The sequence below is a fragment of the Hypanus sabinus genome, chromosome 18, assembly GCF_030144855.1.
Source record: "Hypanus sabinus isolate sHypSab1 chromosome 18, sHypSab1.hap1, whole genome shotgun sequence".
Classification (NCBI taxonomy): Eukaryota; Metazoa; Chordata; class Chondrichthyes; order Myliobatiformes; family Dasyatidae; genus Hypanus; species Hypanus sabinus.
This window is the reverse complement of record NC_082723.1, coordinates 36114973-36128916: the sequence shown is the minus strand read 5'-3', so window position 1 is coordinate 36128916 and position 13944 is coordinate 36114973. Positions and strand designations below refer to the sequence as shown.

General features: G+C 46.1%; 1 protein-coding gene across 5 annotated transcripts in view; it reads left to right on the top strand.

Moving 5' to 3' along the window:
- nup214 (nucleoporin 214) overlaps window positions 1-13944 on the top strand; it is a 108095-nt gene that overhangs the window by 80104 nt on the left and 14047 nt on the right. For all 5 annotated transcript variants that reach the window (XR_009516490.1, XM_059994097.1, XM_059994098.1 and 2 more), the window contains 2 exons: window positions 11523-11666; window positions 11869-12040. Coding sequence is in view for 4 of the 5 variants with exons in the window: in XM_059994097.1 (XP_059850080.1) it covers window positions 11523-11666; window positions 11869-12040 (316 nt within the window). In the remaining variant the exon portion in view is untranslated. The remainder of the gene's footprint in view (window positions 1-11522; window positions 11667-11868; window positions 12041-13944) is intronic.

Sequence of the window (13944 nt, the reverse complement as noted above, 5' to 3'; positions counted from 1 at the left end):
CAAAAACAAACTTACAGTTTTGCAGGTCTTTGGGTACGTAGGTCGGGTTCTGCCCATGCTGTGAAGTGGGTATGGGAGCCAGGTTACCGAGCCTCTCGCGTAGTCTGCCCAGGACTGCTGTGGGTTCTTCCTCTTGCCCCCTTGGGGCTGGTATGAACTCTCCTAGGACGACCAGGGGTGCGCCGTACACCAACTCGGCCGATGAAGTGTGCAAATCCTCTTTGGGCGCCTTGCGGATTCCAAGCGGGACCCAGGGGAGCTCGTCCACCCAGTTAGGCCCTTTGAGGCGGGCCATGAGAGCCGACTTCAGGTGACGGTGGAAACGCTCCACCAGTCCGTTTGACTGTGAGTGGTAGGCAGTTGTGTGGTGCAGCTGTGTCCCCAAAAGGCTGGCCATAGCTGACCATAGGCTGGAGGTGAACTGGGCGCCTCTGTCGGACGTAATGTGGGCCAGTACACTAAAGCGAGATACCCAAGTAGCAATCAGTGCCCGGGCGCAAGATTCGGAGGTGGTGTCGGTGAGCGGGACCACCTCTGGCCATCTTGTGAACTGGTCTACGATAGTCAGGAGGTGCCGCGCTCCTTGCGACACTGGCAGGGGCCCCATGATATCCACATGAATGTGGTCAAAACGCTGGCAGGTGGGGTGGAACTGCTGCAGCAGGGCTTTGGTGTGCCGCTGCACCTTGGCTGTTTGGCACTGCATGCACATTCTGGCCCATTCACTGACCTTGCGGAGTCCGTGCCAAACAAACCTGTTGGCTACCATCCGGACGGTTGTCCTGATGGAGGGGTGCGCTAAGTTGTGAATGGAGTTGAAAACGCGCCGCCGCCAGGCTGCCGGAACGACGGGGCGGGGTTGGCCGGTGGTGTCATCACAGAGTAGGGTCCTCTCACCTGGGCCTACAGTGGGGTCCTGGAGCTGCAAACCGGAGACTGCAGTCCTGTAACTAGGGATCTCCTCGTCTGCCTGCTGCGCCTCCGCCAGTGCTTCCTAGTGTACCCCCTGGGACAGGGCTTGGATGTTAGGGCGGGAGAGGGCATCCGCCTTGACATTGTCCTTTCCCGAGACATGCCAGACATCCGTTGTGTATTTGGAGATGTAGGACAGGTGTCGCTGCTGGCGGGATGACCAGGGGTCAGATGCTTTCGTGAACGCAAAGGTAAGCGGTTTGTGGTCCATGAACAAGGTGACGGGCCTACCTTCTAAGTACCTGAAATGCCGGATTGCCAGGTATAGCGCCAACAGTTCCCGGTCGAAAGCACTGTATTTGAGCTCGGGTGATCGTAGGTTTTTGCCGAAAAATGCCAGGGGTTGCCAACGACCCTCGATGAGTTGTTCCAGCACTCCACCGACTGCCGTGTTGGATGCATCCGCAGTGAGGGTGGTAGGGATGTCCGTTCTGGGGTGCACTAGCATCGTGGCATTTGCCAAGGCTTCTTTGGTTTTAACAAAAGCGGCGGCAGACTCCTCGTCCCAGGTAATGTCCTTGCCCTTACCCGCCATCAGGGCTAACGGGGCGCATGATTCGGGCCGCTGAAGGAAGGAAGCAGTGGTAGAAATTGACCATACCTACGAATTCCTGAAGGCCTTTGATTGTGTTGGGTCGGGGGAAATGGCAGACCATGTCTACCTTGGTGGGCAGAGGGGTTGCCCCGTCTTTAGTAATCCTGTGGCCCAGGAAGTTGATGGTGTCGAGCCCGAACTGGCATTTGGCCAGTTTGATTATCAGGCCGTATTCACTCAATCGGGAGTAAAGTTGACGGAGGTGGGACAGATGCTCCTGACAACTGCTGCTGGCTATGAGTATGTCGTCCAAATAGATGAAAGCGAAGTCCAGGTCGCGTCCCACCGCGTCCATTAACCGCTGAAACGTCTGTACGACATTCTTTAGGCCGAACGGCATGCGGAAGAACTCGAAAAGACCGAAAGGGGTGATGAGTGCCATCTTGGGGATGTTGTCCGGACGTATCGGGATTTGATGGTATCCCCGGACGAGGTCGACCTTGGAGAAGATCCGTGTGCCGTGCAGGTTTGTTGCAAAGTCCTGAATGTGCGGCACAGTAGCGGTCCGGCGGTGTAGCCTCGTTCAGCCTGCGGTAGTCGCCGCATGGTCTCCAGCCCCCTATTGCTTTGGGCACCATGTGCGGGGGGAGGCCCATGGGCTGTCGGACTGCCGTATGTTCCCCAATTCCTCTATCTTCTTGAATTCCTCCTTTGCCAGTTGGAGCTTGTCCGGGGGAAGCCTTCAAGCACGGGCGTGGTGGGGTGCTTCTTGTGTCAGGATGTGGTGCTGTACGCTGTGTCTGGGCATGGCTGCCGTGAACTGCGGCGCCAGAATCGATGGGAAATCCCCCAGGACTCTGGTGAAGTTGTTGTTGGACAGCGTGATGGAGTCTAGGTGTGGGGCCAGCAACTGGGCTTCACCCAGGGTGAATGTTTGAAAGGTCTCGGCGTGGACCAGTCTCTTCCTGGGCAGATTGACCAGTAGGCTGTGAGCTTGCAAAAAATCTGCTCCCAGAAGCGGTTGGGCTACGGCGGCCATTGTGAAGTCCCACGTGAACTGGCTGGAGCTGAACTGTAGCCGCACCATACGGGTGCCATAGGTCTTTACTGTGCTGCTGTTCATGGCCCTCAGGGTGGGACCTGGTTCTCTGTTGCTGGTGTTGTAACTCGTCGGAGGTAAGATGCTCATCTCGGCTCCGGTGTCAACCAAAAAGTGGCGTCACAACTGCTTGTCCCAGACATACAGGAGGCTATCCTGATGGCCAGTTGCCATAGCCATCAGCGACGGCTGGCCCTGGCATTTCACGGGAACCTGCAGGGCGGGCTACAGTGGTGGGTTTCTGCGCCCCACCGCTAGTGGTAGAAGCACCATTGTTCGTTGGTCTCCTCACCCCTGCCTCTGGGGTTAGTGGTCTCTGCGGTCGGGCCTGGTCTGGTTTGCTGCTGGGAGCGTGGCCTGGTGATCTGTGCGACGGACGCCCCACTCTCCTCCTTGGCTTTCCACAGCACGTCCGCCCGGGCCGCCACCTTCCGGGGGTCACTGAAATCCACATCGGACAGCAGCAGGCTGCTCCAGGAATATCTGCTCAAACATGAAGCAGGGCTTGTGACCTCCGGCCAGGGACAGCATCTCGTTCATCAAAACCGACGGTGGCCTGTCCCCCAAACCATCCAGGTGCAGTAAGCGGGCAGCTCGCTTGTGCCGTGAGAGTACGAAAGTCCTTATGAGCAAGGCTTTGAATTCTGTGTATTTGCCGTCCGCTGGGGGCGATTGTATGAAGTCCTCAACCTGGGTGGCTGTCTTCTGGTTGAGGGAGCTCACCACGTAGTAGTAACGTGTGGCATCCGAGGTTATCTGCTGAATGTGGAATTGGGCTTCTGCTTGCTGGAACCATAGGTGAGGTCGCAGCGTCCAGAAGCTTGGCAGTTCTAACGAAACTGCATGAACAGATGCAGCGTCGTTCATTTCTGGTCCAAATATCGTTTGGGTCATCGGGGTCACCAATTGTAGCGGTGTGCTACGTGCAGCGCTGCAGTAACGACACGGAGTCAGTGAGCTGCAATCACAAAAGAGGTTTATTCAAACTTCGTGGCCTTGCTTTAAAGCCTTCCTGATCCCGCCCTCCCCGGGCAGGAATGCTGTACTCACAGTCCCGTCCCGCGCGCAGGCTTTTCCCCTTGCTGGTGAAGCAGGCTTGGTGCCCTGTTTGGGACATGCCTCAATGCCGGCGTGCGCCGCTTTGTGAGCCAGTTCGAGTGCGCTGGGAAATGGGTCGCCACAATATTTCGTATTTATATATTTACTATATATTTTCGATATATTGTAAAATAATGTTTTACATAATTATATTAATATTACATGAAATATTAAAAATGGCTTTGAAAGACAGACTATTGGATAAGATGTTCTGCATTGAGGGTTTTAGATCAGTCCCCACAGAAGAAGAATTCTGAATGTTTTGGGCTTAAATCTCCCACTTCAATTAATTAAAGGACAAATTCTAAGGTGGCATTTTAAGTGGCAGCTATCAAGTATTGCTTATCGTTTTGTACATGCCATTTTTTAGATCAAGGATTAAACTAAGCCCCCATATGGTGCCTTCCGTTTATTCAGAAGGTCATATCACAATATTTAAACAGCAAGGAAGCTTTCTCTGTTGTTCAATAAATATTTGTCCTCAACCAACATTGTCGTAATAGATTATTAAGCTGTTATCTCATTTAAATGAAGCTTTCCCTAGTTGTTTAAGCAAATATTTTGTCCTCAACCAATGTTATCATAGTAGATTATTAAACTGTTATCTCAATACATTTATTGAGACTTGGCAATACACAAATTGCATGCTGTGTTTCATTGAACGCAACTGTGACCGCACTTTGAGACTTTGTGAAAGTTACTGCAGAAATTGAAGGTGTTTTTTGACAACAAAAGGGAAAAGATGTATATTTTGGTTGTACATCTGCAGAAATTGAAGGCTTCCCTTTCCATTTCTTTTATATTTTGCAGAATCTCCCTTTTCATAACTCCTACCAATGTTGGTGCAGTTGAGTTGCTGCCTGACAGAAGTGCGTTTTTGAAAATGGAAATACAGAGATTGATATAACAGGGGACAGTAGTTAGAATCTCTTGTTGGAGATGATCATTCCTTTTCACCTTTGAGGGCAAATATGTGGTTATTTCAGTTATGGCCTCACAGCATTGTACAACTGTTAGAAAAGCTTAAACTCGAACCCCTTGCCCTCTTGTTACATCTGTCTACGAACTTTTTGTGATGCTTGCACTAGAAAGTCTAAATCCCTTTGAACTTTTCTCATTTCTAATCTCCCACCATTTAGATAATAATCTGCCCTTGATTTTAATTACTGAAATACATGAGTTCACACTTCCCTAAATTAAACTGCAGTGGAATATTGGAAGATGAGGTATTTCCATTGTCACCTCTTTCAAATTCCTAGGATGCTGGCCATCAGTCCTTGTAATTTATCAGCTTCTGTTCCCATTAGTTCTCCACTACTAGTTTTTTAGAAATTCAGTAGAATTCTGATAATCTGCTATCCATCAATTCAAAAATCCCAGAGGTTCTATATCTGTCTCACTCTGTGGATCCTGGTTCCTGCATTCCATTCTACATACCAGGTCCTTAACCCTAACCCTCACCCTACCCTGCCAAACATATACATCCACCAGCCCAACACTCAAACCTAATCCTAAAGTCCAAAAGGGGCACACACCCCCACAAATCCTAGGCACTTCCCGATTATCCCTGGCTTCAGCCCCACAAACCCTAAGCACACCCCGATTAACCCCTGCTAAACCCCCACAAACCCGATGTCCTATGTCAAGAGGGGCAAGAGTCGACAAAGGCAAGTGTTGGACCTGGTTAATGAAGGTGTGGGCCAGTTCAAAGTGGCAGGGTCGCGTGAAACTGAATCTCAAGTGACGAGATCAAAAAGCACAAGAGGACTGATTCGCCCACTGCCTGCATTATCTCACCCTAACCCTAACCCGGGTGGGGGGCAGGGATATCAATGGAGGTCAGTGAGTTGGATGTTCATGCCGGCAGAAAGGCGGCTATCTAGGCGGGAGATAAGGAATTGCTCCATCGACCTGCGTGTGGTCTCATCTTGACGGTAGAGGAGGCCATGGACAGACATGTCGGAGTGGGAGTGGACTTCCTTCGTCCACTATCAACTCTGCCCTCCATCGCGTCTCCTGTATTTCAAGCACCTCTGCCTTCACCCCATCCCCCCCGCCAGCCCACCAGGGATAGAGTCCCCCTGGTCCTCACCTATCACCCTACCAGCCTACAGATCCAACGTATAATCCTCTGTAACTTCCGCCACCTCCTACGTGATCTAAGGGAGCTCTCTACACGACTCCCTTGCCCATTCATCCCCCCCATCCCTCCCCATGGACCTCCCTCCGGGCACTCAACCCTGCAAATGGAAGGAGTGCTACACCTGCCCCCACACTTCTTCCCTCACCACTAACCCAGGCCCCAGACAGTCCTTTCAGGTGAGGCATCACTTCACCTGCGAGTCAGCTGGGGTGATATACTGTATCCGGTGCTCCCGATGTGTCCATTTATACATTGGGGAGACCCACCGCAGACTGGGAGACCGTTTTGCCGAACACCGGCGCTCGGTCCTCCAGCAGTGGCGGACTCTCCCTGTGGCCACATACTTCAATCCCAAAGACCACTCCCACTCCGACATGTCTGTCCATGGCCTCCTCTACCGTCAAGATGAGGCCACACGCAGGTTGATGGAGCAATACCTTATCTCCCGCCTAGGTAGCCGCCTTTCTGCCGGCATGAACATCCAACTCACTGACCTCCATTGATATCCCTGCCCCCCACCCTTACCCCCATCCCTATCTATTATTAGTCTGGTTTTCTTTCTCTCTTTCCCCCCCCCTCACTATAATCTCTCCCCCCAGCCCTACCTTTCTTTTTCTTTTATTTCCCATAATTCTCCACCTTCCCCCAGCCCATTTCCCTCCAGCCTATCATTTCCCAGCTCTCTAGTTTATCCTTCCCCCCACTTCTTTTCCCCCCTTGACCATCCCATGTTACTTCACTCCTGATGAAGGGTTTCGGCCCGAAACGTCATTATTACCTCCTCCCATAGATGCTGTCTGGCCTGCTGAGTTCTGCCAGCATTTTGTGTTTTTTACCTCTCTATCCTGAGGCTGTGCCCTCTAGTCCTAGACTCCCCCACCATGGGAAACATCCTTTCCACATCTACTCTGTCTAGGCCTTTGAGCATCCAAAAGGTTTCAATGCGATCTCCCCTTCTCCTTCTAAATTCTAGTGAGTACAGACCCAAAGCTATCAAACTTTTCTCATATGATAACCCTTTCATTTTCAGAATCATCCTTGTGAATCTCCTCTGAACCTTCTCCAATGCTAGCACATCTTTTCTCAGATGAGAAACCCAAAACTGTTTACAATACTCAAGGTGTGATGTCACTAGTGCCTTATAAAGCCTCAGTATCACATCCCTTCTCTTGTATTCTGGACCTCTTGAAATGAATGCGAACATTGCATTTGTCTTCCTCACCACCAACTCTACCTGCAAGTTAACCTTTAGGGTGTTCTGCACAAGGACTCCCAAGACTCTTTGCATCTCAGATTTTTGCATTTTCTCGTTTAGAAAATAGTCTGCACATTTATTTCTTCTACCAAAGTGCATAACCATGCACTTTCCAACATTGTATTTCATTTGCCACTTTCTTGCCTATTCACCTAATCCGTCTAAGTTCTTCTGCAACCTACCTCTTTCCTCAACACTACCTGCCCCTCCACCAATCTTCGTATCATCTGCAAACTTGGCAAGAAAGCCATTTATTCCATCATCTAAATCATTGACATACAGTATAAAAAGAAACAATCCCAACACCAACCCCTGTGGAACATCACTAGTCACTGCCTTTTATTCCCACTCGCAGCCTCCTACCAATCTGCCAATGCTCTAACCATGCCAGTAACTTGCCTATAATACTTGGGCTCTTAGTTTAGTAAACAACCTCATGTATGACACTTTGTCAAAGGGCTTTTGAAAGTCCAAATATACAACATCCTCTGTATCCCCTTTTATCTATCTGATCTGTAATTTCCTCAAAGAATGCCAACAGGTTTGTCAGGCAACATTTCCCCTTAAGGGAACCATGCTGACTTTGTTCAACCAAGTACTCCATAACCTCCTCCTTAACAATTGATTCCCAACATCATCCCAACCACTGAGGTCAGGTTGACTGGTCTATAATTTCCTTCCTGTTCCTTGCCATCTTTCTTAAAAAGTGGAGCGACATTTGCAATTTTTCAGTCCTCTGGCACCATGCCAGTGTCCAATGATTTTTGAAATATTATTAATGCCTCTACAGTCTCTACCACTATGTCTTTCAGAACCCTAGGGTGCAGTTCATCTGGTCTGGGTGACTTATGTACCTTGGGTTTTTTAGCTTTTTGAGCACCTTCTCCTTTGTAATAGTAACTACACTCACTTCTCTTCATTCACTCCCTTCAATATCTGGCATACTGCTAGTGTCTTCCAGAGTGAAGACTGATGCAAAAAACCTGTTTTGTTCATCTGCCATCTTCTTGTCCTCCATTATTATTACTCAAACCTCATTTTCTAATGGTCCTATATCCACTCTAAATTCTCTTTTTTATATATATACTTGAGAAAGCTTTTACTATTGACTTTGTTGTTTGCCAGCTTGCTTTTGTATTTCATCTTTTCCCTCCAAATGATTCTTTTAGTTGCTCTCTGTAGGTTGAAAGAAGTTTCCCAATCCTCCTATCTTCCCGCTAATTTTTGTTTTGTTGTATGCCCTCTCATTTGCTTTTACATTAGCTTTGACTTTCCTTGTCAGCTACGGTTGTACTATTTTGCCATTTTAGTATTTCTTTGTTTTCGGAATACATCTATCCTGCACCTTCCTCATCTTTCCTATAAACTCACACTATTGCTGCTCTGCTGTCATCTCTGCCAGCATCTCCTTCCAGTTTATTTTGGCCAACTTCTCTCTCGTACTGATGTAATTTCCTTTTCTCCACTGAAATACTGCTACATCAGACTTTCTCCCTATCAAATTTCAAGATTGCCTATAGAAGCTTTTGGCAATATAAACTTTTTCATTTGATCTAATGATAGATAGCTGTGGGTATGCTACTCTTTTAACTTCATATTACACATAAACTGTATTTTAATTTTTAAGAAGTTGGTCTCTTATTTATTGTCATATCTTTACGGTAATTTTGCATTTGGCCATCTTGAGTTCAAGAGCTGTAATGTTGCAGCTATATAGACCCTGGTCAGACCCCACTTGGAATACTGTGCTCAGTTATGGTAACCCCATTGCAGGAAGGATGTGGAAACTATAGAAAAGGTGCAGAGGAGATTTACAAGGATGTTGCTTGGATTGGGGGGCATGCCTTACGAGAACAGGTTGAGTGAACTTGGCCTTTTCTCTTTGGAGCGACGGAGGATGAGAAGTGTACAACATGATTAGAGGCGTTGATTGTGTGGATAGGGGGGCCTTTTTCCCCAGGGCTGAAATGGCTAATACAAGAGGGCACAGTTTTGAGGTGCTTAAAAGTAGGTACAGAGGGGATGTCAGGGATTAAGTTTTTTATGCAGAGAGTGGTGAGTGTGTGGAATGGACTGCCGACAATGGTAGTGGAGGTGCATACAACAGGGTCTTTTAAGAGAGTCCTGGCTAGGTACATGCAGCTTAGAAAAATAGAGGGCTATGGGTAACCCTAGGTAATTTCTAAAGTAAGTGTGTGTTCGGCACAGCATTGTGGGCCAAAGTGGCGGTATTGTGCTGTAGGTTTCTATGTTTTTGTCTCAGTCCTCCATGCTTTCTTACAGTACTTTATTCATATTTAAAGACCTCTTTTCAGCTGGACTGGATCACTCTCAGCTTTTTACATAAAATGTGTCACAATCACTGTTCCTGAAGATTTCTTAGCATGTAGAAAATAGTGATGTGATATCATTGCAGTGCATAAAATTATTACAGCCTTGGCAGCTTGGATATGAGATTGATGTTCCCCCTAGCAGACGTCAGTCTTAAATACATAATGTCATCTATCCGTGACAGATGAGAATTTAATTTTGTATAGTAGGTCATGAATTTTTGGAATTCTCTGCCTAAGAGGCTTGTGGACACTTAGTATGTTCAAGACAGATTTTAAAATGAAATGCATTTTTGGATTTGCTATTGATGCTGGAGAGTGGCTGTGGGGTCTAGCATCAGCATTATCCTATTGAAAGACAGAGCAGGCTTAAGCGATATATTTCTGCTTTATTTCTTCTCTACTTTCACATCATTTTCTTAAAAAATTTGCGAACAAAGTTGAGCATGGTGCACCATTCCTACTTTCACTCTTGTGGAAAGAGCATCCTTGATGTAGCAGTTGAAAATGGTTGGTTCTAGGGCAATGCCCTGAGCAACTTTCGCCCTCCAGTATCTGCAACACCATCCTTTGGATAAGGTGAGACTTCTTTGAGGCTGCATGGTAGTGTTGTGGTTAGCACAACACTTTATAGTACCAAAGACTCGGGTTCGATTCCTGCCCGCTGCCTGTAAGGAGATTGTATATTCTCCCCATGAGTACGTGGGTTTCTTCCAAGTATTTCAGTTACCTCCCACTTCCCAAAGCTGTACCAGTTGGTAGGCTAATTGGTCATTGTAAGTGTCCCGTGATAGGCTAGGATTAAATTGGGGTATTGCTGGGCGGCACAGCTCGAGGGGCCAGAATGCTCTACTCTGGTGCATGACAATAAGTAAATATGGCTTGAGCAGGGCCCCTTGATCTCACATTCTCACCTCACATTTAGAATTTGGATCAGGACTGTGATGAGTTCTAGAGCCAAGCGGTTATTGCAAAACCTAAACTGGATATTGCAGCGGAGGTTATTGGATTAAGTGCCATTTGATAAATGCTGTCATTGACACCTTCTGCCACTTTGCAAACAATTGAGCGGCTGCTGATCAGGTGATAATCTGCCAAATTTAACGGTATGCGACCGGGCTGTTTTCCACATAAGCTGCCCATGTATATTCTAGTGTGCTTTATTTAATAAGCAGTGAAGACTGGGGATACTTAATTGAACCAAAATTGCAATTAATGTACAATTTATTAATTTTGCCATGCAAACAGTTGGGAACAGGAGAAGGTTGGCTAGCTCTTTGAGCCACTGTTCAATATTATTATGACTGATCTGAATGTAATCTCAACTCTGCATTCTCACTTATCCTGGCAACCTTTCACCCTCTTCCTTATCTAGAATCTATCTACCTCTGTCTTTAAATATTGAAAAGCTGTTTCCACTGTCCTTCAAGGAAAAGTTCAAAAATTTGTGACTTAAAAGGAACAAAATACAAGATTATACTACATTTGCCATATCTTTGTCCACTCATGTTGTCTATCTATTACCCTCTGTAATTGAAAGCTGCTTATGTGCTTTTCTGAAATAAAAACAAGATACTGGAAATACTCAGCAAGTCAGATAGCAGGGAGGAGGGAGCAAAATTAACATGTACGGTATTTTGCCTGATAGAAGAACTGTAAGTTGTAGAGGGAAGGAATCTGGATCAGTGAATATTTTGGTCTCAATCCTGCAAGTACATATTCTAGCCTGCCTCTTTAATGCAGTATTGTGTGATAGATGCATCAACTTTGAGACAACACATGAAACCAAAGGTTAAAAAGCATTACAACAGAACTCTTTGTAGTAGTGTAAGGTGTTCATCTGGTAAAATCAACCAAATAATCTAGTAAGATCTCATTTTCCTTGTGAAAAAATTTGCTGTGAGAACTTGCCTATCATTCAGCAATTAAATAGAGCACAGAGCTGACAGAATAATCCTGACTGTTAAATAATCAATTAATAATCAGATCTCCTTAAAATCAATCAAACAAAATATATGATGGGACCTAAAATGGGAGAGTGATGCCAAGTGGCTTTGATTTGTAGCTATGCTGAAGTGTCTTCTTTACAGATGCATCCAACCTGTTTGGGAACAGTGGTGCTAAGGCTTTTGGCGCTTTTGGAGCAGATCAGAAGTCTCCAGGCTCATTCAGTGCTGGTTCCAGTGTTGCATCCCAAGGATTTGGCTCCTTTTCCACTCCACCAAAACCTGCAGGTGATGAATACAGGTCTTTTGGGGCATGGTGGTATGTTCTAAAAAAGGACTTTGATTGGGAGAGGGAGCTGTGATTTTGGGAAGGTGATGATGAAGTTTTAATGGCATACTTAAGCTTATTTTTAAATGTTCTTGATTTTTGGTAACTAAGTGATGAAATATGTATGTTTCTTACATCACAGTGTCTCACTTTTCTGCTTAGGTAGTTTTGGTGCTGCTCCAGTGTTTGGCAGTTCTCCAGCCTTCGGAGGTGCCCCAACTTTCGGTGGATCACCAGCGTTTGGTGGGTCACCAGCTTTTTCATCTCCTATGGGTTCCTCAGGTGGGAAGGTGTTTGGTGAAGGAACGGCAGCTGCCAGTGCTGGAGGGTTTGGGTAAGCTCCAGATACGTTTGGTGTTGAGGTGGGAGGATCTGATTTCTGAATGATATTGTGTATAATATGCAATCATTGTTCCATATGAAAATTCCATGACATGAGTAGAATTGAAGAGAAATGTATATTTTATTTAAATAACCTACAATTGACAGTAAGTTAAATGCAAGATTCTCCTGATCGGAAGGGAAGCTCAGTATAATATACAACAAAATTAGCCTCGTCAGGTATAATCCCTACATTCAGTTTTGCAGTTTATCTTGCCACTTTGCTTCACTAGTCAGATTGTGTGCACTAGGTTAGTACAGATTAATAAAGAGATTGAATTAAAATGCTGAAGGTTAAGAAAATTACCTTAAAATTAGAGCTGGGTAGTCAGGTGTGAAGTGCTGGAAGTCTGGAGTCCTATACGCACATCCAATCTCTCTCCCTCTATAGTGAAAAATGCTGTTTAAGGTGATAAGTTGAAAATTTTAAGACTGTGATTAAATTCTTCCTCAGACAAGAACTAGCTTTGGGGAGTTTTTGGGAATGTGGAAGATAATAAGAAAGAGGGATGGGACAGGTGCGACAGTTCTATGACATGACAGCTCAGTAATGCAAAAGTGGGCTGTGCATCGCTGCCTCCTCTACACTTGTTCACACTACAGAAGTCAGTCTTCAGGTGATTTAGTTGACTCCATATGCTGTCAAGAAACAACTGAGAGAATTGGACGTAGACTGTGGGACCAGACAACATCCCAGCCACACTTAGCTGAGCTTTTCCAATATTGTTTCAACATTGACATCCATCTGACAGGTGGAAAATTGTCTCAGTTACAAAAAACTGAGTGAAAGTTGCTATAATTACTACCCAATCAGAAAAGTGATGAGAAGTATCATTTGTTTGTTTATCTAGCAGTGCCCCTTCCAGCCCTTTTGAGCCATACCACCCCAGCAACCCCCAACAGCCCCAGTTAACCCTAACCTAATCATAAGACATATTGTGCACAGTTCTGGTCACGGAATTATAGGAAATATGTCAACAAAATAGAGCGAGTACAGAGGAGATTTACTAGAATGTTACCTGGGTTTCAGCACCTAAGTTACAGAGAAAGGTTGAACAAATTAGGTCTTTATTCTTTGGAGTGTAGAAGGTTGAGGGGGTACTTGATAGAGGTATTTAAAATTATGAGGGGGATAGATAGAGTTGACGTGGATAGGCTTTTTCCATTGAGAGTAGGGGAAATTCAAACAAGAGGACATGTTGAGAGGGGGCAAAAGTTTAAGGGTAACACGAGGGGGAATTTCTTTACTCAGGAGTGGTAGCTGTGTGGAACGAGCTTCCAGCAGAAGTGGTAGAGGCAGGTTCGATATTGTCATTTAAAGTAAAATTGGATAGGTATATGGACAAGAAAGGAATGGAGGGTTATGGGTTGAGTGCAGGTCAATGGGACTAGGTGAGAGTAAGCGTTCAGCACGGACTAGAAGGGCCAAGATGGCCTGATTCCGTGCTGTAATTGTTATATGGTTATAAGACAATTTACAATGACCAATTAACATACCTGGTATGTCTTTGGACTGTGGGAGGAAACTGGAACACCCAGGGAAATTCCATGGGGAAGAAGTACAGAGACTCCTTACAGACGTTGACAGGGTTGAACTCCAAGCTCCGACTGTAATAGTGTTATACTAACCACTGTGTTGCTGTGGTGCCCACATGATACTGACTGTACTATCAAGCAAACCAATGCTCAATTCCATTTTGCCAGGACCATTCTGCTTCAAACCTTACAGCTACATTAGTCCAACTATAAACAAACAGCTTAAGTTCCAGAGGAGAGGCAAGAATGACTTGATGTCAAGGCAGCACTTGGCAACATGATTTCAAGGAACTCTGACTAGAAGGGTCATTAAACACTCTG